Source organism: Centroberyx gerrardi, chromosome 16, assembly GCF_048128805.1.
Source record: "Centroberyx gerrardi isolate f3 chromosome 16, fCenGer3.hap1.cur.20231027, whole genome shotgun sequence".
NCBI lineage: Eukaryota > Metazoa > Chordata > Actinopteri > Beryciformes > Berycidae > Centroberyx > Centroberyx gerrardi.
In genome coordinates this window covers 5,916,507-5,939,669 of record NC_136012.1, presented here as the reverse complement: position 1 = coordinate 5,939,669, position 23,163 = coordinate 5,916,507, and the positions used below count along the sequence as shown (strand labels likewise).

General features: G+C 41.0%; 1 protein-coding gene across 4 annotated transcripts; it reads left to right on the top strand.

Moving 5' to 3' along the window:
• The first annotated feature begins 3,139 nt into the window (after positions 1 to 3,139).
• LOC139923428 (caspase-3-like) lies at positions 3,140 to 12,803 on the top strand. 4 transcript variants are annotated; one of them, XM_078289060.1, is made up of 7 exons: positions 3,140 to 3,229; positions 4,917 to 4,997; positions 6,584 to 6,744; positions 7,869 to 7,997; positions 9,065 to 9,240; positions 10,909 to 11,035; positions 11,913 to 12,803. In XM_078289060.1, the coding sequence occupies exons 2-7, from the start codon at positions 4,921 to 4,923 to the stop codon at positions 12,140 to 12,142; spliced, it is 900 nt and encodes a 299-aa protein (XP_078145186.1). In that variant the 5' UTR covers positions 3,140 to 3,229; positions 4,917 to 4,920; the 3' UTR covers positions 12,143 to 12,803. The 4 variants fall into 4 exon arrangements, with proteins under 4 accessions (XP_078145186.1, XP_078145187.1, XP_071770321.2 ...); XM_078289061.1 differs by having other exon boundaries at positions 4,910 to 4,997; XM_071914220.2 differs by having other exon boundaries at positions 3,148 to 3,215.
• The last annotated feature ends 10,360 nt before the right edge of the window (positions 12,804 to 23,163 follow it).

Here is a 23,163-nt window from a genome sequence, read left to right as displayed (position 1 = left end):
TGTTTTTGTTTTTCCAGATCACAGCTTCCAAGGACCTCAGGGTCTTAAGAAAAAACAACGCCAAGGTAGGGCTGCAGCTATCGATTATTTTAGTAATCGAGTATTCTACCGATTATTCCATCGATTAATCGAGTAATCGGATAAGAAATACTTTTGCTTTATTAAAGAGCAATAGTAAATATACAAAAGAGAAAAGCTGTCCGCACGAAGCTGTCCATACGACACTGTGATTTACTGAAAACGAGGTGAAATAATAATTATTATTGATATTTATTACTAGGCCTAAATATCATACAAGTTCATAAGACTGGCTAATGTACATTTATTTGCTATGTTGAAGGGTTGCCCTACACCTGCTGACCCTACTCACTGCAATCAAACTAAACTGAATATACCTGCTGTATTGGACTGGTGCATTTTAGGCTCCAATTGCTACTTACACCACCTGATATTTTGCTTTCTGGGGTGCATCACTGTGAGGGGAGTAGGGGTGTGTGTGTGTGTGTGTGTGTGTGTGTGTGTGTGTGTGTGTGTGTGTGTGTGTGTGTGTGTGTGTGTGTGTGTGTGTGTGTGTGTGACTATCATAATAATAACATGAATGAAGCTCAGGCTTTCACAAATTGACTGCAGCATTTTATTTTCTGTGGTTATTTTCTTGAGCAAAACTTAGCTAACTTAGGGACATCATAACTAGCCACCATATTGATTTACGTTCTTAACTAGCCATTACATATAGCCATAATTAACGTGCATTCTTTACTAGCCTTCATCTCATCCCGTTTTAATATTAAGTGCTGACTCCGCCCACCCGGCCAGTTTCGGCGTACGCCGGTAGCAATTACAAGTGGACCCTATCCTACAGTCCCTGCTCTCAGCGGAGGGAAGGAGCTACGCTGTGTGGGAAGCGCTGTGATCGTCAGACCTCTCTGGATTAGACAAGCAAGTAGAGAAAACCGGCATCAGCCGAACCAATTTACTGCCAAATGCTTTGGGATTCAACACATTAACATTGCTTCCCGTGGTCAGAAAAAGTCGGCAGATTTGTCGCTAGTCGCTTTTGAGAAATAAAGTCGCCGGGGGGTCTGAAAAGTCGCCAAGTTGGCAACACTGGATCCGAAACTTTGGACACTTTCTGTCGTTTTCTCTGGCCTGTCTCTTCTCTTCGCCCCTCGCTATTTTCTCTCTCTTTCTCCAGCGCGTTGTGCAACAGTAATAATCATCCGTGTGAAACACTGAGCGTGTATATAGTTACCGTATATGGATTAAACGAAGCTTCGATGCAAAGAATTTGCATCGATGATTTTTAGTAATCGAGTTACTCGAGTTTCTCGAGGAATCGTTTCAGCCCTACGCCAAGGTAACTATGGCAACAAGTTGTCACGAATACCATGGTCTCTATGGCAACTTGTCCTTATTGTGTCCTTTGGGACATCTATCACTCATGTGTGTGTGTGTGTGTGTGTGTGTGTGTGTGTCTCAGGTGGGCTCTTTGATCCGTAGGAAGAGACAGAGACTGTTGGATGCCAAGTATGAGCTGATCAGGTGAGAAGCTGTTGAGATGTACAGGCACTCGTTTCCATGTGTTTCCAAGTGTGTATGGAGTAAATATGATCCTTTTTAAAATAAATTCTTCCTTAAAACATCCCTAGGAATGCCTGCTATATTATCCAAAGATGTTTAATTACAAGAAATTAATTATTATTTTGTTTGAATCAATAAAATACCAGAAACTTATCAGAGCTATGATTTCTGATTATGAACCAGGCTGATTTTGCATCAGTCTAACATCATGATTAACCTGCTTCCTCTATGCACAATGGCCCATACAATGTGTGTGTGTTTGTGTGTTGATTGTTGTTTGGCAATAGAGCTGAACAGCAGGTGCGGTCACTGCAAAAAGAGGAAGCCAGGCTCGAGCTGCGATTGGCCGACCTGAGGCGAGGCCAAGCCTTCCTCCGCGGCATCAGGGAGCTCAACAGAGGATACCTGGAACACCGACACACACACCCCAAGGAGAAAGAGGAGGTACACACACACACACACACACACACACACACACACACACACACACACACACACACTATTCCTCATTTTGCTGTGGGAAAACATGTACAGAACCACCAGCTGTCTGCTCTAAGAAAAGAGTAAAACTATCATAGTCTCTATCTCTTCTTCCTCCTCCTCCCCTCTCCTTCCCCTTCCTTCCTTCCTTTCCTCCTTTCCTTTCCTTCCCCTCCCCTCCAGTACGGGGCATCCAGCTTGCCGGCTCTGCTACTGGAGACCAAGTATATTCTGGGAGCAGAGCATCAGCTGAGAGGAATCAATAAACGGCTGGCAAAAAGACTGGATGAGACTGGGAAATGATACACACACAAATACATAGGAGGGATGAGCTGCACTGGAACAAGGAAAGGCTGTGCTTCATGCAGAATGTCCTAAGTTTATTAAAAAAAAAACATTAAACTGGCTTTTCCATCTGTTATCTGCCATTAATTATCCTTACACACACATTAACCTTTATGGGTGGAACTAAGGCTACTGGAAGTCATTCTGAGGCCCTGATGCAAGAAGAAGGAACTATTGGAAGGCATGCAGGGGCTAAACATTTTTGGAAAACAACCACTATGAAACTCCACCCACTTTGGGAGTAATTTGCCCACTCACACCATAGACATGACAGAATATGTGGATCATTGCTACATCAGTATACCTAGATCAAAGATTTTAAATGCATCTAATAAAAATAATGTTTTCATAATGTGTGTTTTCTGTTTTGTTAATGTAAAGAGGAAGGATGTATTCTCTCATCAGAATCAATTTTGAGTAGTTTCAGGAAGTGATAAGATGTTTTATTTTGGAGCTACTTTGAATCTGAGTTTTAAGATGACTTTACTGAAGACACTAAATGTATGGTTTGGACAGTGGCCTTGACATAAGTCTCTCCGTGTGTCTGCTAATTTGACTGGCACTGACGTAATCGGTTTGCGGTTGTCGAAATTTATAATACCTCCGCTGACACAGCGACGATGTCGGACAGGCTTCTGAACCAATCACCTGCTCCCTGTGGTCAAGGTGATGTAGTTCTTCCCGCCCATATAAGGAGTACCGTTCCTGATTGGCTAGAAGTTTCATGCCTGCACTTTGAACAGTTGGACATTTCCTCGTAGGTGGAGAGCACCTAATATCCACTTTCTGCGACTGTCTCAGGCCAAACGGTAGGAATATTGAGGTAAACGGCTTTATTGTTTTTGCATGCCATTGACAGTTTATTGTCTGATAACGTGTATTACTGAGCAGCAGCAGTGCGTGTTGTTGCTTGTAATGTCAGGACTCGTAAAACCGGTGAACTAATTAGTATGCTTGACATATGTTTCCTGAAGCAAGTCGAGTTGAAGATAACTTTGGAATTGTCGTTGTTTAAGAAGTTAATGTAGATACCCGAACTACTACAAAAACACCTTAGCTAATGTACATAGACTTTTTAAAACATGTATTTAATGTGTACTAGTCCTGATATGTGCTGTTGTATGAAGAGAATAGTACACCAAACTCCATTTAATAATATGGCAGTTTACTGTTGCCACATTTAGCTACTGGCTAAAGTACATGCAGCATGAAATGGCGCATAAGTGCGACCTTTTGAATCGATAGAAGCCTCTCTTCAATTCGGCATACATATCCATTAATCACCAATTTAATACCTCAACATTTTACCCATTATTCTCAACATCCCTTTCCACAAGAATACCGTGGTTTGCGGTAGGGAGCAAATTCTAAAAGTTGAAATTTTATCAACGTTATTTACTGTTAGGTGGATTATATGTACACCGAAGCTCAGGGTGGCTCCTGCCAATACAGAAGAGGTCTTGAATCATATTTTATGAGACACGTGCTTTTTCAGATAACTGCCACGTTAACTAAATGGCACGATTTTGCATGGAGTTTCGTCAATATAATTATCCCTTGATGATAAACCCATACAGTAGCCTGATAAACTAGGCCATATAAGTCGACTTAGTGGAGGAGGCTGTGCTCTTCTGGTCAGTTTAAACATTGCGGTTTATGTATTTCTTAACTTTTCTTTTCAGTTTGAAGTTCACACGCACTGTAAGCCTTTCTGGAAAGATTATGACATAGGCCTATTGCTCTGCATCGTCTACTTTGTCATAAATTCACTCCACAGATGAAATTTGAACCCAATTCTAGTTAGAGATGATTTTGAAGTTAGGAATGTGAATTTCAGAATTAGGCCATTCACCCATCTGTCTGCATTTATTTACGGTTATCAAGGGTCTAGGATAATTATTGCCTTCAGGGTGTCAACAAGTCCTTAAAATGTCTTTTGTCTTTAAATTAAGTCATAGATTCAAGACCTTGAAAGGTCTTACAGATAAATAGGCTATAGCCTTCACAGGTCTTAAATACAGTTTCAGAGTTGTTAAACACCATATTATCATTTTGGTATCTTAAAAAATTATCAGTCATTATTTAAAAAATGCTAAACAAACAAATTTGTAAACAAAGGTCTTATGATGACTCATAACGTTTAACACGTTTTACATTTATGCCTATAGCATTTTATTTAATCACCAATTTACCTCCAAATATTTCCTCTGACATGATGAATCCAACTAGTTTACACACCTTTTTATCTGAAGAATAGAGTTTACCACCTTTTTAGGCCTACATCAATTTTTATGACCCAAATTCATAGTACACATCATAGTAAGTAGTATAAATGCAGGCCATATGATAGAGTCTTTTAAGTAGAAAATTAATGTGTTTGTGAAAATCGATTTGACTTCTGTTTCTGTTGGTAGTTATTTGCCTTATGATGATCACTGACTGGAGGCGATGGTTTATCCATCTTTTTATTTCCCACTACATCGCTGCCTGTTCTGCATTCAAGTCTTCAGGATCATGTCAGCGGGTGGTGATGACGGTGATGTTGGGAGCCAGGGGGACACTGTGGACGCCTTGAAGTTTTTTTCAAAAAGGTAATTACTATACACTGACAACTGTCTGATTACCTAGACTTGTATCTGCTATCACAATAATACAAGCTATTGTATCTAATATCTGTACACAGATGTCTCTCCATTTAAAATAGGCTCAGAGAGGTAGCAGCTGTACACTGACATGTTTGATGGAAATAGACTTAAACAGTGTAAGTCTACATAAGGAAATATTATCTTATCACAGTAACTTTAAGCAACTATGGGCTAGCAGCAATACTGGGTCGCTGACCTTACTGTATAGGCTCCCAGGTGGCAATTGCTGTCCCTTCTTTAGAACTAAGAAGTGATGGATACAAATATGTAACAGTGTCCTCCATAACACCATGATCAGATGACCAAACTTTTAAGGATGCTAATTCTGCACACTGCAAATAAAAGGCTCGGGAAAAAAAGTTTCTTTAGTTGAGAAAAACGAATTTATTGCATAAGTGCCCAACTTAAAGTGAAACAAAGGGACTACGGAGCAAATGCTTCAGCTACATGCTATTATCAGCGTTTCATCAGAGGGCAGTGATGAAAGCATGTAGCTGAAACTTTTTCAGTTTCACTTTTAAGTTGGGCACTTATGCAACAAATTAGTTCCTTTAAACTAAGACATTTTTTTTCCTAGCCTTTTATTTGCAGTGTGCAGAATTATTTTCCCATTTTTCTAGTTTACAATATTTTGATTCTTGCACCTGCGTTACAATTGACCTTCATCTGAGCGCAACCAGCGTCTTTACTTTTTTTTTCTCTTTTCAAACTTCTAAGGATTCCTGCTGAAGGCAGTGTTGTCCATTAACATTGTCATAAGAAATTTCCTGTGTTATTACCTTTAATTAAATTTACAAAATATTTGGAAGATAAGCTTTTTGGTCTGTTGTGCACCAATGAAATCTGGTAGCAGTTTGGCCTTTGTGTGTCCAGTATTTATGTAGTTTTCCACAGTGCATGGTAGTCCGTTAGCATATTGTATGTTTAGTGGATGGTACAGGGTAATTGAAAAAAAACGATCACACACTCCTTACATTTTCCGTGACATTTATTTTAAAAGCAAGCAAATTTAGCATAATCACAAAAGTACTAAATACTGAACACACAGATGTGGAACTATCATATATCTTCTTGTGATACAATCGTGAATAGTCACTGAGACTTTTGGCCAAAAAGTTGGTGTATTCCTTCAAGGATAGGGGAGATTTCAAAACTGTGTGAAAGAGGCATAAGGCTCTGTGCTGCCTCAACCTGCACAACTAGCTGGACTCATCCAACAGGAGCTCAACTTTCTATGATCCCTTATTCACACGCTCAAATTCAGTGAGGCATTCAAAGCATCTTTAAGACATAGATTTGTGTGTATATGTGTGTGCAGTGAGATGGAGCAGAAGTTGGTTTAACAAGCCCCTCAAATTCACTTACTGTCTTAAACTATCTATTTAAAAGTAGGTGTGAGAGGGAGCAGGTATGCGAGTGTAATGGAGCAGAAGTAGTAGGTTAAACAAGATTCTCAGGTTCAAAATACTTGGTCCAATGTGTGTTTAAGAGTTTGTGTGTGTGTGTGTGTGTGTGTGTGTGTGTGTGTCCAGGCAGTCTGCAGCGTCCCGGGAGAGTAGCAGGATTGCTGAGGAAATGGACTCTCGGCCCGAGGGTAAAGCGGCGCCCCATGACCCCTACCGCTACAGGATGGACTACCCCAACCTAGGACACTGTCTGATCATCAACAACAAGAACTTCCACAGGAGCACAGGTATAAAGTGGAAAGCATTCACACACCCTGCATATTGTGTTATTACACTGATAGAAAGACATTTGTAGATCTATAAAGTGTAAACATCTGTAGATCTGTCAATATAGTGAGAATTCTTTCAAGCCAATAGGAGCTGAATTTTTTTTTGTTGTAATTACTTGTATTAGCTTCTACACTCCGGATTTGTTCTGTTCTTATCTGTATCCTATTCTTTGCTGCTGCAGTGACCCATTTAATTGAATCTAATCAATACACACACATCTATACGCCTGGAATTTCTTTAATATCATTGAATTTTTAGGTGTATTCCAGACTGGGAAAGTCAGGGAATATCAGGGAATTTTACAAATGGGTCACTTTACAGGAATATGCCAGAATGCATTTTACAACTTTCACTTTCACACATTCACTGCATTAGATGGTGGTTTTCAGTCTCACCCACACAATTCGAATGGATAGAACGGTCTTTCGCATTCTAATCAATGCTCCTGGATGGTCGGCGCGGCGGCCATTTTTATGTGTAGCATTCCGTAATATAAAACCTCCTTGGTACCGTTGGCCTAGCTTCCGTATAAACCGACTTATGGCAAGTCGCAGCAAGGCATTGCGCAATCTCCGTCGCTTTGCTGTCAGCGGCGAGGCTACTCAAGGATTTTGAACCGATTGGGTGTAATCGCGCTATATTACTGTTGGTAAGTAATTTTTTGGTGTACCAGCCAAAATACCATAGAAAACAGTTGAAAGACCGTTCTATCCATTCAAATTCTGTGATCTCACCAAACCCCTCACCCCTTTAGAGGAACAACAAACCAGGAAGGAAGAGGATTGTAGGTCATGGAAACACTCCAACCTAGTTATGAAAAGTCATGGAATTTTACATCACGGCCTCATCATGAACCCTGATATGCACACATAGATGTGTCACATACACACAAACACATTTATCAAAAATAAAAAAAACAATGACCATAAATTACTCCAAACAGCTCGTGCGGCATAATCCAAGTGTTTTGTAGCCAAACGCTTGCACTGCTGCTGCTATGAAGACACTTTCTGGACTATACTCTAGATGCTGATATTTAAAGGGTACCGTGTTCCGTCTGTGTGTTTGTGTGTCTCTCCAGGGATGAACTCTCGTAGCGGGACGGATGTTGATGCTGGTACTGCTATGAAGGTTTTCTCTGGTCTGGGCTATAAGATCAAAGTGGCTAATGACCAGACTGTGGCGCAGATGGAGCAACTACTGTTCAGCCGTAAGAGAAATAAAAATTAGTATTCACTCTACCACTGTCTTAAAGGAAAAATCCCCCCCTCGGATACTTTTCGGCCCTTTGCTTTTTGATTCTGAGGGTCTGACACCAAAGAAAATTAAGGAACATCTGTTTTTTTTTTTTTAACAGTGTTACAGTGGTTTAGGGTGGATTGTTTTCTGTTAAATAATGCTCACACTGACAAACCAAAGCAGAAGTGCTAGCTAACATTTCCCCCACGTTGGACCTTAAGATCAAGCTGAGTGTCTTCTGTGGTAGAAAAAATGGCGGTTTCATTTTGACAGGGTTTTGTCTGGTAGCACAGAAACTGTTGAAAGGCATCCTGCTTACTATCTAGTGCAAGGGTGAACCTCGCAATTTAAAAGCCCCCAGTTTGCTACCTAATGTCCTGTGTCCACTGGGTATTTATTTATTTATTTATTTGGTTATTCATTTATTTATTCATTTAGTTATTCATTCATTCATTTACTTAGGGCAGCAGTGCTACAGGTAGTAGCTCTGAACAGATACATGGTGGAAGTGCTGGTTGTGGTTAGGGTTTAACTGTAACCACAACAAACCTGCAATGAAACCTGCCTCATCCTGCCTTAAGGAGCTGCTAACGCCTAAAACTATTTCATCACTGTGGCTTTCAATGGAGAGTTTCAGCGCCCCATGATGGTCTAAATGCTGTTCCAGAGGCTTTTTGACCCTGACAAGAATAATGTTGTGGACGAAACATCCAAAAATCCTTGTAATGTTTTGAAATTTTGCGGCATGAAAAGGGTATTGATACTGGCATTCAAAAACCCATATTGTGGCTATTGCTGTTGCTATGCAACTATTGAAAACCTGTTTGAAATGCAACACTCTTGCTAAACGTCATGTTTTGAGTTTGAGACTCAAGGCATCAGAGCAGTAAAGACATGCTAAACTCTCAGCACTATTCACAGAATGGTATCCAAGAATCCACAGCCATTCCACTGAAATGAAAGAGAAACCGTACTCAGCGTTGTAAAGACATGTCCCTGGTGGACCACCAGTCTAACTCTATGTCTCTTTTTTTCCAGTATCCAGGGAGGACCACAGTGGCTGTGCATCATTAGTGTGTGTGTTGTTGAGCCACGGAGACGAGGGGGTGATATACGGGACAGACGGCTTTGTCGAGCTGACGAAACTGACGGGTTACTTTAAAGGAGACCGCTGTAGGAGTCTGGTGGGGAAACCTAAGCTCTTCTTTATACAGGTTAGTTAAACACTCATATACACATACATGCAGATACACATGCATAAAGCTGCACCAGGCAAGATTTTTATGTAAAACTAAAAATCTAAATACAGTCAGGCTCAAAAGTTGTTGTTAGTGAAGAAAGTGAAAAAAAAATCAAGAAATGTAAGTAAGAGAATAAAGTTCAAATAAGTATAAAAAGTATTAAGTATAATGTGAAAAAATACACACCCTTATTCATTATTGGCTCTACTGGTGTCACTGTCAGATCTTAATTCAGGATTTCATAGTATGTTACTCAGATTTGTACTTAGGTTGATACATAATATTTTCCAATTTGCAATTGTTCCAATTCAGCCTTTTTTGCCTACAAAGCTGATATCAATAACTCTCCCACCACTACATGTGAAAATACATAGGGAACCCTTTCAGTGGAGTTTTCCCTGTCCAATTTCACTATTGACTTCTGTGGAGATAGACATGGAGATAGCCAATGTTGGCAGTCTCCTACCAATAATAATTGACTGTTATTACCTCCGCCAAGGAGGTTATGTTTGTGCCCCTGTTACGGCTGAAATACATGAGACACGGACACGGCGCGACACGTCTGCCGCAGAATGCCCGCAGCAGAGCGCATCCATTATAATCAACTGAAGCTGCTACACGGACCACGGAAGCCGCGCGCACCCGCGTGGGCATCGCGCAGCTCATCTCTATTTTTGCACGTCTGGTCTATTTTTTCCCCTCTACGCGCAGCTACGCGGCCCTCAAACAGGTAAAAACTCCATAGAACTGTGTAAAAAACGAGTACAATCTGTTTAAAAATGATTAAAATAAATACCTCATTGTACCAGAGGCAATGTGACGCAGCAGAGCAACCTTGTGGGTGCTTTTACATTGCACATTAAAATAAATCAATCAAATCAATGTGTATCCATGATCCTGTAGTTAAAACGATCTAGTTAATTAATTCAGTACCAGTTAATATAGCCTACACTTCCAAACCCTGCATAACCAACTGCATTATCACTTGGCAAAACTCAACTTGATATCTCCTCAAACTACGGCTGGCACGCAACCACACGCTACAAAGACGGAGTCTGTGTAGCAGGTAAAAAACCCCGCTCCGCCCCGCCTACGTGACGCGTCGTGTCCGTGTCCCATGTATTTCGGCCGTAAGTCTGTCTGTCTGTCTGTCTGTCTGTTAGCAGGATATCTCAAATGTACGAAACAGATGAAATGATAGCCCTTGGGCCAAGGAACAATTGATTAGATTTTGGTGGTGATTTGGGATCTCCGCCATTAGACAATTCTTGTTTTTTTGAGTTATTATTGTTTATTGAGTGTTGAGTCAAGAAATCAATTTAACTAGTTTATGAATAGTTAAAGTGTAGAGCCAGCATCACAACTGGAGCTTTGAGTACAAATGGTGTCTTTGCTAATTGTGTGTGTGTGTGTGTGTGTGTGTATGCTAACAAATTCTGTCAATGAATAATATGGCTTCTGACCATAACGAGGAGAAGCATAGAAATTGTAGCTGGAGTAAATGAGAACAGTTAATCCAGCGTCTGTGTTATCATTCAGCTTTGAATCGCCATGCCCCTACTACAGAGCTTCAGTACTGGCATAAAACATGATTGCAGTTTTTGTGCATAACCCCATTGTGTCCTGTCCTGTCCTTGCTAGGCGTGCCGTGGCTCAGATCTGGACGACGGTGCCTCTCCCGCCCTCGAAACAGACAGTGTGGCCGAGCAACAATCAGAGCGGATTCCTGTGGAGGCGGACTTCCTGTACGCCTATTCCACAGCCCCAGGTAAACACTAACAGCAGCTGTGGAAACTCTGGGTACAGTGAACAATGCACTTCCGCCCTTGTGATGGCTTTATTGTCCTTTTTTTGTAATAGTTTAGAGGTCAATAAGAAGTACTTCCACTTCCTCAAGTACTTGGACTTGGTTTTGGTGAAGGCCACAAATAGAACAGAGTACCTGCACAGTGGTATTTGTTGATGCTGGTGATATTTACTGATTAAAGCCACTATAGAAACAAACAGGATACCATTTGATCATATTAACACCTACAATATTTAAAGGAATAGTCAGTCCAAAGTAGGCTTGGGCGATATCCAAAATTTGATATCACAATACTGTCCCGCCAAAACATCGCAATATACACTATTATCGCAGTTTGCCACGGGGTGGTTGGGTTTTGTCTCAACAATTTTCTCAACAACAATACCAAAACAATTAAATAATCTTGTGGCATTTCATTTTATTTCTTCTAAATTACATGTTTTAGGTACATCAATACAAATTATATGTAATACTACTATGATTATCTTTGTTGTAGTATTCAGTATTTTTCCATGATTTTTTTGGAAAAGCCTCTGAAAAAGCATTTAGACCATGAGACACTAAAACTCTCCATTGAAACCCAGGATGATGTTGATGATGATAAACATATGAATGAAATTGCCTTAGACAACCAGTGTAGTATTGATCACTTATACAAAAATATGTAATGAAACAAACTGCATCATATCCATCATATCAGACATGGCTGAATACATCTGTATAAATACAGTACTCAGTATCTGCATGTAATCAAAATTAAATGCTCCTTATTTGGCCGGTAAAACATGCTATGAGTGCACCTCTTCTAAGAGTTGTAACGCTGTAATTTGTCCCGCAGGATACTACTCATGGAGGAACACGTCCAATGGTTCCTGGTTCATGCAGGCGTTGTGTGAGATGCTGCAGCGTCACAGCAAGGAGCTGGAGCTGATGCAGATCATGACCCGAGTCAACCGCAAGGTGGCGATGGACTTTGAGTCTTCCTCCAACCTGCCTGGATACAGTGCCAAGAAACAGATCCCCTGTATTGTCTCAATGATGACCAAAGACTTCTACTTTCCTCACTAGACTGACTTCTACTGGGTATAATCTGATTCCCTTATCGTTTCTATCATGACTACGCTGGTTCTACCAATTTTAAATGTTTCTATTTTAACTTCAAAGAACAGATCCCATGCATTGTCCCTATGTTGATGAATGATGTCACTATGCGGTCCTAGTTACCTCGCTTGACTTTCCTCTGATGTGACTTATATTCTGGTTTCTACTATCAATTTAAGACCAAACATGTAAACATTGTTTACAGTTAATGAAATTACAAGGAGCACCTGAATGCACCATCATTTTAAGGATAAAAGGGAACAGGTCGCTGGTATTTCCATTGATCATAACTGTTTTATGTCTTCATAATAATTTAGAATGTAGGTTTCTTTTTGGTCATTGTGTTCAGAGAATAGCACTGATTTGCTTGTAAGTGTATTGGGACAATTTCCAGGGATGCTATCTTTTTGTGTTTGTTTTAATCTGCTCTTTTTAGTAGGCAATGGGTTGAAACACTCTTTTAGGGATTTGCAATTTGGTGATAAGATTTTTGGCACCAATTACTAGATCCCAGTGAATACAGCAAGGGCTTGGGACTTTGGACAATTTCTGCACTTTTACCCATATAAAACCTATCTTGTCTACTTTTTATGCAATAAATGGTCAAATGAAAGCACAAACAGATCAATGTAACTATGTCCTTTTGGCCTCTTATCATTCCTTTTTCACATGTGAATTACTTTGCCAACCAAACCTTTATAAAGCTGAGATAAATTTGAATATGCATCAATTATGAATTAATTGTACACATTTATAAGTAGTATCTCTCTTAGATGTTCAGAAAAATCATCAGTTCATCAAGATAGAACACTAAGTTTATGAACAACACATGCTTCAATATTTGATATTAGTAATTTCCTGTGACAATGGTTATGAGCCCATGTGATGTGCTTTGGCTCTAAACATTTTCAGGAAGGTTTTATATGGAGTGGCTCCTTTGCAGATCAAGCTGTTTCACATGCAGCCACTAGAGGAAGCTGTCCAGCCTGATAACATGAGTGCAGCTCTGTGGGCCTGTAATGAATCAGCAGTCCTTCCTGAGATAGACGTTTACACAGGAACACAGGAGTCATGGTAATACCATCATATTTTTTCCATTGTTTTACCATGGTACTTTTTTGTAAGGGTAGGGGCCTTCGTAGTCCAGTAGTTTTGCTCTGCTGTATTTACAAATGTGTTGTAGTTTCTGTCACCCTCTAGTAGTCGGAAAATCGCTTATTGCAGCTTGAAGAAAATAATTAACAGAGTACAAAAACACACTTTTATTTAAATTAGTTTGTAATATGGTTTAAGACAAATTACAAGATTAGTTACACCAAAAGGCTAAACAAGTAACTACCAACCAAGCTGGAAACCGCAGCAGCGTGTCTACCTGGGCAGTGGGCAAACACAGCAGACACAGGGGCGGACATAGTGATTTGGGGGCCCCTGAATCCCAACTCTCTCCCATTTTAATCCATCCTTTTTTTGTATATATTACCTTCAAGCTAGGGCTGAGAAAAGTATGCATGCAATGGCACTTTTTTTTTTTTTTGTTACTTCTTTCTCAGATACTGATGTAGTGGCAAGCAAAATGAGCTTAAAGACAAGTGGCAAAATCACACTAGATAGCCCACTATAGCCTGAGTGATTGGGGGGGGGGGGGGGGGGGGTATTTCAAGATTGAAATAATTTATTGTAACAAAGAGAGGGGTGTACATTTCTTTTATATTGATTAAAAATAAGTTTACATTAGTTCTATTCTTGTCTTCTGTGGGGCCCTCTGGCTTCCGGGGCCCAAGGCAGTCGACTACCTTTGCCTAATGGTAAGACCGCCCCTGAGCAGACAGTATCTGCAGGCTGTCCAAGATGAGCAGCATCTCGAGCGTTCGATACTACTGCCATGTCGTGTCGAGTTTTCAGTATACCAGCACATGAGCGAAACAAAGCAGTATGTAAGTACTGCAAGCCCCAACGGGAAAAACACAAGTTGGCAAATGACACAAAACTATACAACCGCAATACACTAGGTTGTCATACTAACACAAACAATATTGTTTGTTTTTTCAGTGAAAACATGTCTATCAACTTAAAGTCCCTCTAAAAAAAACAACAGTAGTTCTTTTATGGTAAAGTACCGCAGGCACTGTGATTTGCAGGCTGTCGGCGACGAGCAGCAACTCTAGCATTCAGTACTGCTGCCGAGTTGAGTCAAGTTCCAGTATTCAGTATACAGGTTACGTACGTACTGAAACTCCGAACTCGAGAACCCGAATGAACGGCTCGCTCAATGTACTAGCGACTTCCTCATTGTTGAGCGAGTGTTCATTCGGGTTCTCGAGTTTCAGTACGTACGTAACCTGTATATTCAATACTCAAACGACTTGACACGGAAGTAGTATCAAACGCTCGAGGTGCTGTTCATCTCGGACAACTTGCAGATAGTGATTTGAAAGTGAAATTGAAAACCCGAATGAACGGCTCGCTCAACAATGTACTACTTCCCCAAAGAGCGGGTTTGAAAGTGCGATGTCTTTGTTAAGGTACATGGCGATCATTCAATCATTTGAGCTTTGATGGAAACTCAAAGTAGGAGAAACCAGTACGTACCAGACTCTGTATGTTTCGAGCTCGAGAATGATTCATTCAAAATGATTCCTTTGTTCTTTTTGGACCAGTACATAGGTGGAGACCAGCCAATACTAATATTATGCACCTATCTCAGACCAAATGGTAGGTATATTGACTTAAACGGCTTTATTGTTTTTGCATGGCACCGACAGTTTACTATGATAACGTGTATGACTGAGCATTGTTGCGTCTTGTTGCTTGTACCAAGTGCCCAACACCACGGGTGAATTTTGAAGCCAAAAAGGAAGTGTCAGTAGGCGACAATTCCTCTAACGTGCACTAGAGGCCGACTTCAAAAAGACTCCAAACCGCCCAACTCCATGTAAGCCAATGACCACAACCCAACTTCTCACTCAAAATGTAAAGTCAAATTTTTTTGGCAAGAGGTTATGGTCTCAATAGCTATTTTTAACTTCTTGTAATATGTGTCCATATGGTGATTTTCAAAATAACTGTCACCACCGGGATATAACGGTTATAAAATGGAGTTGTTTTCCTAGCAATTGACAGGTCGCCTGTCCAGTGATAGACAGGCTTCGCTCTGGCTGCGCTGGCTCCAAAAAGTGTCAAAATAGCGGCGATTGTAAACCCAATCTTTCAAAACGGCCCTTCAGAAAACTATGGGTGATGTCACACTCACTACGTCCATCTTTTTTTTTACAGTCTATGGACAGGACTCGTAAAACCGGTGAGCTAATTAGTATGCTTTACACAAATAGTTTCCTGAAGCAAGTCTGGAGTTGAAGATAACTTTGGAATTGTCATTGTTGTTCAAAAAGTTAATGCAGATACCCGAGCTACTACAAAAATGCTTTAACTAGTGTATATAGGCTCCGAGTGTGATATTGCTTTTATACAACAGTTGTATAAACAAAGCTATTCATCAAGTAATAATAGTAATTTTTTAAAAGTCATTTGAGACAACAGATGATTTTTGTCTGTTATTTGTCTCCGCCAACAAAAACAGTTCCCTCAGGATTGCACTACCAAGTGTTGCCAAGCAACAGGTAAACTGTTTCCCGACTGCAAGCTAGCTAAGGTAGCTACTTTGAGGTTAGCACAGACGATTTCAGCTTACTTTCTTCCCAATCTTCCGCCGACCGTTCATAATTAAGGTCAAATGTATCCATATCGCTGTCGCTACTAGGTGCGAATGAAGTTAGAGTTGTGTGTGGACGTGTACTGGGAATATCTGGTAAGCATTTGTTTGTTGCACAACACTGTGTATTGTCTGCTAGAAGTGCTAACCAGCTGGTTAGCTAGCCAGCTACTCAGCTAACGTCAGATGACGTCGTGATCCGCTTTTTATTTCTCCTCAAAAGAAGCGCTCCAGGCAGAGCTTTCTTGCACAGAAAAACGCTGTGTGTGAATGCAGCCTAATCAAGGTTACATTAGAACACCTGTGAAGTGGAGTGATACATACAGTACAGCGTCCCAGTGCTGTTATACTGTATATCAGCACTCATGGAATGCCTCTTGTCCAATCAAATTGCTCGACCGGAACTAACTATTGTATAACATACTATAAAGCGAGGAATCTCTGTGAGTGAGTGAGTGTGTGTGTGTCCTTCGCATATCTCGAGAACCGTTCGTCCGATCTACTTCACACTTGGCGGGTGTATTGCTGGGGACCCGAGGACGTGCAGTGTCGGATTTGGTGCAATTTGGACACAATATTCAATATTACTAAACTTTGAATAAACAAGCGGACAGCGCTCTGTGCAGCAGCGGGGCTCAAGCGGTACGGGCATGAGCGGTTCTCGAGAAAGCTGCAAGCAGCAATCGGCCCGTTCTGGACAGGCACGTTTTGAACGGGCACTGCACTAGTCTAACTATAAAGCAAGGAATCTCTGTCTGTGAGTGAGTGTGTGTGTGTGTGTGTCCTTCGCATATGTCGAGAACCGTTCGTCCGGTCTACTTCACACTTAGCGGGTGTATTGCTGGGGACCCAAAGACGTGCAGTGTCGGATTTGGTGCAATTTGGACACGCGACACGTTCAATATTAATAAACTTTGACTAAACAAGCGAACAGCAAGCCCCTCAGCTCTGTGTCTGAGTGATATAAACACCGTCACATCACAGCGGGGCGGGGCTTCAGGGCTCTGACTGGCTGAGCGGGGCAAAGGCACGCGCCCCGCTCAGTTAAACTGCCCGAGAGAGAAGAACGAGCACACACAGGAGAAAAAAACAGAGGCGGAGGCAGTAAAACTAGCCAATAGGAGCGCAGACACGTTTGATTGGCAGCAGAATCAACCAATGGAAGGCCGTAAACTGCTTCTACGGTTCAAGCGCAGTTTAGTCTCACTGGTGAAGTCTGGGGACTGGGGACCCAAGGACGTGCAGTGTCGGATTTGGTGCAATTTGGACACGCGACACGTTCAATATTACTAAACTTTGAATAAACAAGCGGACAGCGCTCTGTGCAGCAGCGGGGCTCAAGCGGTACGGGCACGCGCGGTTCTCGAGAAAGCTGCAAGCAGCAATCGGCCCGTTCCGGACAGGCACGTTTTGAACGGGCGCTGCACTAGTCTAACTATAAAGCAAGGAATCTCTGTCTGTGAGTGAGTGTGTGTGTCCTTCGCATATCTCGAGAACCGTTCGTCCAATCTACTTCACACTTGGCGGGTGTATTGCTGGGGACCCAAGGACGTGCAGTGTCGGATTTGGTGCAATTTGGACACGCGACACGTTCAAAATTACTAAAATTACTTAAATTAAAAACTTTGAATAAACAAGCGGACAGCGCTCTGTGCAGCAGTGGGGCGGGGCGAACAGCTGCAAGCAGCAATACCGGAGGCCAAGCAATCGGCCCGTTCCGAACAGGCATGTTTTGAACGGGCACTGCACTAGTTAATTATTAATTCAAGAACAATTTGCTCTCATCATTGGATCAGTAGAAGAAAGCAAAAGCAAGAGCATTGGCAAACATTAGGCTTAATCTACCAGGAAGGAGCGGCTGTAAATATCTAGGCGCAGAAAGTGAATGACTTGTGAATGCTCTCTCCTCTGTCAATAGGCCTTTGTGCAATGTACTTGTGCCAGAGACTTGTGAAGGAGGAAGAAACAAGTTTTATCAATGTTGAATTACATAGTGATCCTATAAAAGTCATAGATTACTTAATACCCCTTACCTCCAACTGCTCCATTTGAGCTGTCCAGTAGCCGACAGCAGACGACTGTGATACTGTTCAGCATCCAGGTGGGAAATATATGTGAAACTGTATGAATGTGAAGCAAGGCAATGCTGGAAAAGACCACAGTGCTCAAAAACATCTGAATTTGATATGTGTGTCAGGTTTCATGCCAACATATCAATAAAGAACACAGATATTAAAATTGCTGATGGTACTTAATTCTACTGAACCAGATTTATCATGGCTAAACACTGAAAAGAGAGACACAAAAAAAAGAGCAACAAAGACATGACAGATGTTAGATATTAGATGTTAGAATGAACATATGTGTGTGTGTGTGTGTGTGTGTATGTGTGAGTGAGTGTGTGGACCAGAATAGTTGAAATGAAAGTGGGTGTCAAAAAGTTTCCTGAGAATATTATTCCACTCCTAATCTTTTCATCAACACCTCCTGAAAGAAATATGACTCATACAAAGTTAACAAAAAAACGAATCTAACCCTTTGGTTAGATAAGTGCTTTGGTGTAATTAGACATCTGTCTGTAAAAGCTTAAAGCAGATAAGGGATTCTGCAGAATGTTGTTGTGTGCTGTTTCTTAAATATTGCTCAATCAATTGCTACAGTTTTGCCAAAGAGGTGTGGCAGTGTTGTTGATCCTGGTTTTGTCTCACTGATTCATTTTTCTTAGGAACACAAACATTGTGATGGAGGCACGCCTGGGTGATATACTTCACTGAAGGTCATAAGGAAATGGCATTTCGATGTCTTGCTGTCACAAAGTCTAGATTCTTCAAAATGAATCAACGCGCACAACACAACCACGGTCCTGGTCCCAGGGTTTTCACCACCGTACCATGCTGCCATTTTGTCACTTTGTGTTGTGAAGTTGCAGGTTTTACATGACTAGTGCAGTGCCCGTTCGCCCCGCTGCTGCACAGAGCGCTGTTCGCTTGTTTATTCAAAGTTTATTAATATTGAACGTGTTGCGTGTTCAAATTGCACCAAATCCGACACTGCACGTCCTCGGGTCCCCAGCAATACACCCGCCAAGTGCGAAGTCGATCGGACGAACGGTTCTCGAGATATGCGACGGACACACACACACACACACTCACTCACAGACAGAGATTCCTTGCTTTATAGTTAGACTAGTGCAGTGCCCGTTCAAAACGTGCCTGTCCGGAACGGGCCGATTGCTGCTTGCAGCTTTCTCGAGAACCGCGTGTGCCCGTACCGCTTGAGCCCCGCTGCTGCACAGAGCGCTGTCCGCTTGTTTATTCACAGTTTATTAATATTGAACGTGTCGCGTGTCCAAATTGCACCAAATCCGACACTGCATGTCCTTGGGTCCCCAGCAATACACCCGCCAAGTGTGAAGTAGATCGGACGAACGGTTCTCGAGATATGCGACGGACACACACACACACACACACACACACTCACACAGACAGAGATTCCTTGAATTAGTAGACAGATGATAACCTCATACAGTAGCCTAATAAACTAGGCCATATAATGTTACCAACTCAGAGGAGGAACCAGGCTGGTCTCTTCTGGTCAGTTGCGCTTTCGTTTTGTGCATTTCTTATTCAAACTTTTCTTGTCAGTTTGGAGTTCCTGTAAGCTTTACTGTAGTCTACTGAAAGAAATAATCACTTATAGGCCTATTGCTCTACATTGTCTACTTTGTTTACTTTACTTCACAGCTGAAATTTAAACCCAATTGTAATTAGAGATGATGCATTCATCCATCTGTCTGCATTTATTTACGGTTATCAAGTACCTAGTATAATTTGGACTTGACATCAATTTCTCCGTACATGTGGCCCATGAAGCTATTTTGACTGAAAATTATTGAGCGTTACCAAAGTCAAGTAGCCTGTTTGCGGTACTTGAAAATCATACACCTGCGCTGACACATCAAAGGCTTGACGGCAACGATGCCAGACAAGCTTCTGAACCAATCATCTGCTCCATGTGGTCAAGGTGCTGTAGTTCTTCCCGCCCATATAAGCAGTACTGTTTCTGATTGTCTAGACGTGTCACACCTGCACTTTGAACAGTTGTACATTTCATCTTGGTGGAGACCAGCTAATATCCATTTTCTACGACTATCTCGGACCAAACGGTAGGTAAATTGAGATATACGGCTTTATTGTTTTTGCATGGCATTGACAGTTTATCTGATAATGTGTATGAATGAGCAAATGACAGGACTCGTAAAACCGGTGAGCTAATCAGTAACGTATGCTTGATACAAATAGTTTCCTGAAGAAAGTCTGGATGTGAAGATAACTTTGGAATTGTCATTGTTGTTCAAAAAGTTACTGCAGATATCTGAGCTATCACAACAAAATGCCTTAGCTATATAGATTTTTTAAAACGTGTATTTAATGTTTACTAGCCCCAATATGTACTGTTGTCTCTTATGGAGAGACTGGTACACCAAACTCCATATTTTTCAGGAGGCGGTTTTCAGGACGTGATAAGATGTTCTAGTTTGGGGCTACGTTGAATCTGAGGAGTTATTTGGAGATGACTTACTTTATTGAATTCATGGCTTAGACTTAACATCAATTTCTCCCTGTATGTGGCCCAAGGCCATAATTATAATATATATTGGGGGGGACACATCCCCCCCAATATTCAAATATGCTCAAAATGTCCCCCCCCCCCCCCCCCCCCCCCAATATATTGATATAAAAAACATAAATATATATATTTTTTTGCTATGCTACGACAGGCAACCACGCACCGTCGTCCGAAATAATCATTAGCAAATTATTACTACCGGTTCTAGTATTACTGCAGTTCTGTGTGTGGTTTGTCCAAGTGGTGTTGCCGTACCCCAGCAGAAGCCGGTGCTCGACCGCTGTGGGTAGGTACAATCAATGTCATTTTGCGCTGGAACTGTAATTGTGGAAATAAATAATATTTAGTACGAGTCTAACCGTCGTCAGACCGATAGACGATTGGTTCCGAGATTGGAAACAAACGTTTTTGGTGAAAACGGGCCGATTTACGAGTGATAATCAATCAACCATCACTAACGTTAGCTAAGTTACCTGGAAAGTAGTCTCGCATAGCCAGACCTATCTCCACACTTCTGCAAAGTTAATTAGCCACACATTCACCCAGCGACCAACAATGGTGCTCACGGGCGTATTCAACTAACGTTAAGGTCTTTATTACGTTATATAGAGAGCCTAAGTCCCTCCCCTTCTGGTGGACCACCATGGGACCTTATTTCGGAAAAAATATGTACGGTAGTCAACGGCGAGAGACAAATAATTGTTTGATCCCGTTTGAATTGTGCCATGAATTACACATATGATGTTTTGTCAATTTAAATGATAATTTTGCAAGTCAAGAAAGTCGCAGTTTGTCCCCTTCCGCTGTCCCCCCATGGGGGACAGCGGAACTCTCTATTTGTCAGAAAGCCCACGTGAAGTCTGAGTAAAGTGTCAATCATTTATGTTGCGCTGCATGTGTAGTTTATGTAGACAGTAGTAGCTTTCATTTATTGCATATTCGTATAGTATACTGTATATTATTATAAATAGAATTTTTAGTGTTTGATTAAAGTGCAAGCAGTTTTATTAGTCAGCTTTCAGTCACAGTAAGTGTGAGCAAGAGGAAGAGGAAGAGGAAGGGTGGCAGTGACATTTGTCAGTTTTTTGGGCAGCCTCAGAAAAGAAGAAAAGTAAGTTGAGAGCAGTGAGAAAATGAGTACCAGTCAGATGATAGAAGTATACAGTAGGACAAGAGATGAGTCAATGTTTCTTGATATAATAATCATTGCCATTCAGATCAGAAATGGTTAGTAATCCATTCCTGAACATCATGGCAAGAAACACCACTTGTTTAGAGGAGAGCAGAGGAAAGGAGAGGAGAGGAGAAGAGATGACCGGAGAGCAGGGGAGAAGAGGAGAGACCTGGAGAGGAGAGGAGAAGACAGCAGAGGAAAGGAGAGGAGAGGAGAAGAGATGACTGGAGAGCAGGGGAGAGGAAAAGAGATGACTGGAGAGGAGAGGAGAATATAGGACCAGAGGAGAGGAGGAGAGAGGGCTGGAGAGGAGAAAATGAGAGGAGAGCAGAGCAGACCAAACACCCCTGCTGCCCACCCAAGTTTACTTGTAAATATGTAAATAAAAACAACAATTTGCTAAACCTTGGCCACAATATCTGGACTTGTCTTCATATAACAATGCATAGATTTCTGTTTATATGATTAAGATTATGGTTGTACTTTATTAATCCCTAATCTCTGCCATTACATTCAATGAAACAAGAAAAGGGAAAAAAGAAAAAACAGAGCAATGTAATACAATACACTATTAGACATTATTGTAAAAAATAAATAAGTTCATCCCATGTGTTAGTGAATTTTTAAATATTTTAGAAGGAAATGAGTTTTCAAATTCTGAATTTTTTCTGTGGGGGTGGGGTGGGGTGGGGGGGGACAGACCCCCAGACCCCCAGACCCCCCAATGTTGACTCCATGGCTACAGCCTTGATGTGGCCCATGTATACAGTGGCCCTGAGGGTCAAAACACAACAACATTTCAGAAAACACAACATTTTACAAAACACAACAATATTTCAGAAAACACAACATTTCACAAAACAAATGAACATTTCACAAAACACAACATTTCACAAAACACAACAACATTTCACAAAACAAATTAACATTTCACAAAACACAACATTTCACAAAACATTAACATTTCACAAAACAAATTAACATTTCACAAAACACAACAACATTTCACAAAACAAATTAACATTTCACAAAACACAACAACATTTCACAAAACAAATTAACATTTCACAAAACACAACAACATTTCACAAAACACAACAACATTTCACAAAACACAACATTTCACAAAACACAACAACATTTCACAAAACACAACGGCAAAAGAGAAAACAATTCAACATTTCACAGAAAACGGAAAAGGTAGGTCCTTTCTTTGTTGTTACTGATTGGATGTATTCGTTGTCACTCAAGGTAACAGGAAGTGGGACCAGAGCAATGGCTCTGAGAGATGCCTTCTGCTGGTTCAAATTAACAGAAAATAACGCTTCAGGCGTTTAGCCTTCAAAATAAAAGCGCGATATTTTAAACATGTATAAATACTGTTTTAAACCAATTACTTTGTATTTAATCGTCAAATTCAATAAGTGAACACCCATATTAATGTTTGATGTCAAAATAGTAATGAAAAATGCTATA

What these genes read in the sequence shown, in the direction of transcription:
- LOC139923428 (XM_078289060.1), top strand. Translation starts at nt 4,921, where the DNA reads ATGTCAGCGGGTGGTGATGACGGTGATGTTGGGAGCCAGGGGGACACT. An exon ending in TTGAAGTTTTTTTCAAAAAG is followed by an intron (nt 4,998 to 6,583) that starts GTAATTACTATA and finishes GTGTGTGTCCAG; the next exon opens with GCAGTCTGCAGCGTCCCGGG. An exon ending in GGAGCAACTACTGTTCAGCC is followed by an intron (nt 7,998 to 9,064) that starts GTAAGAGAAATA and finishes CTTTTTTTCCAG; the next exon opens with TATCCAGGGAGGACCACAGT.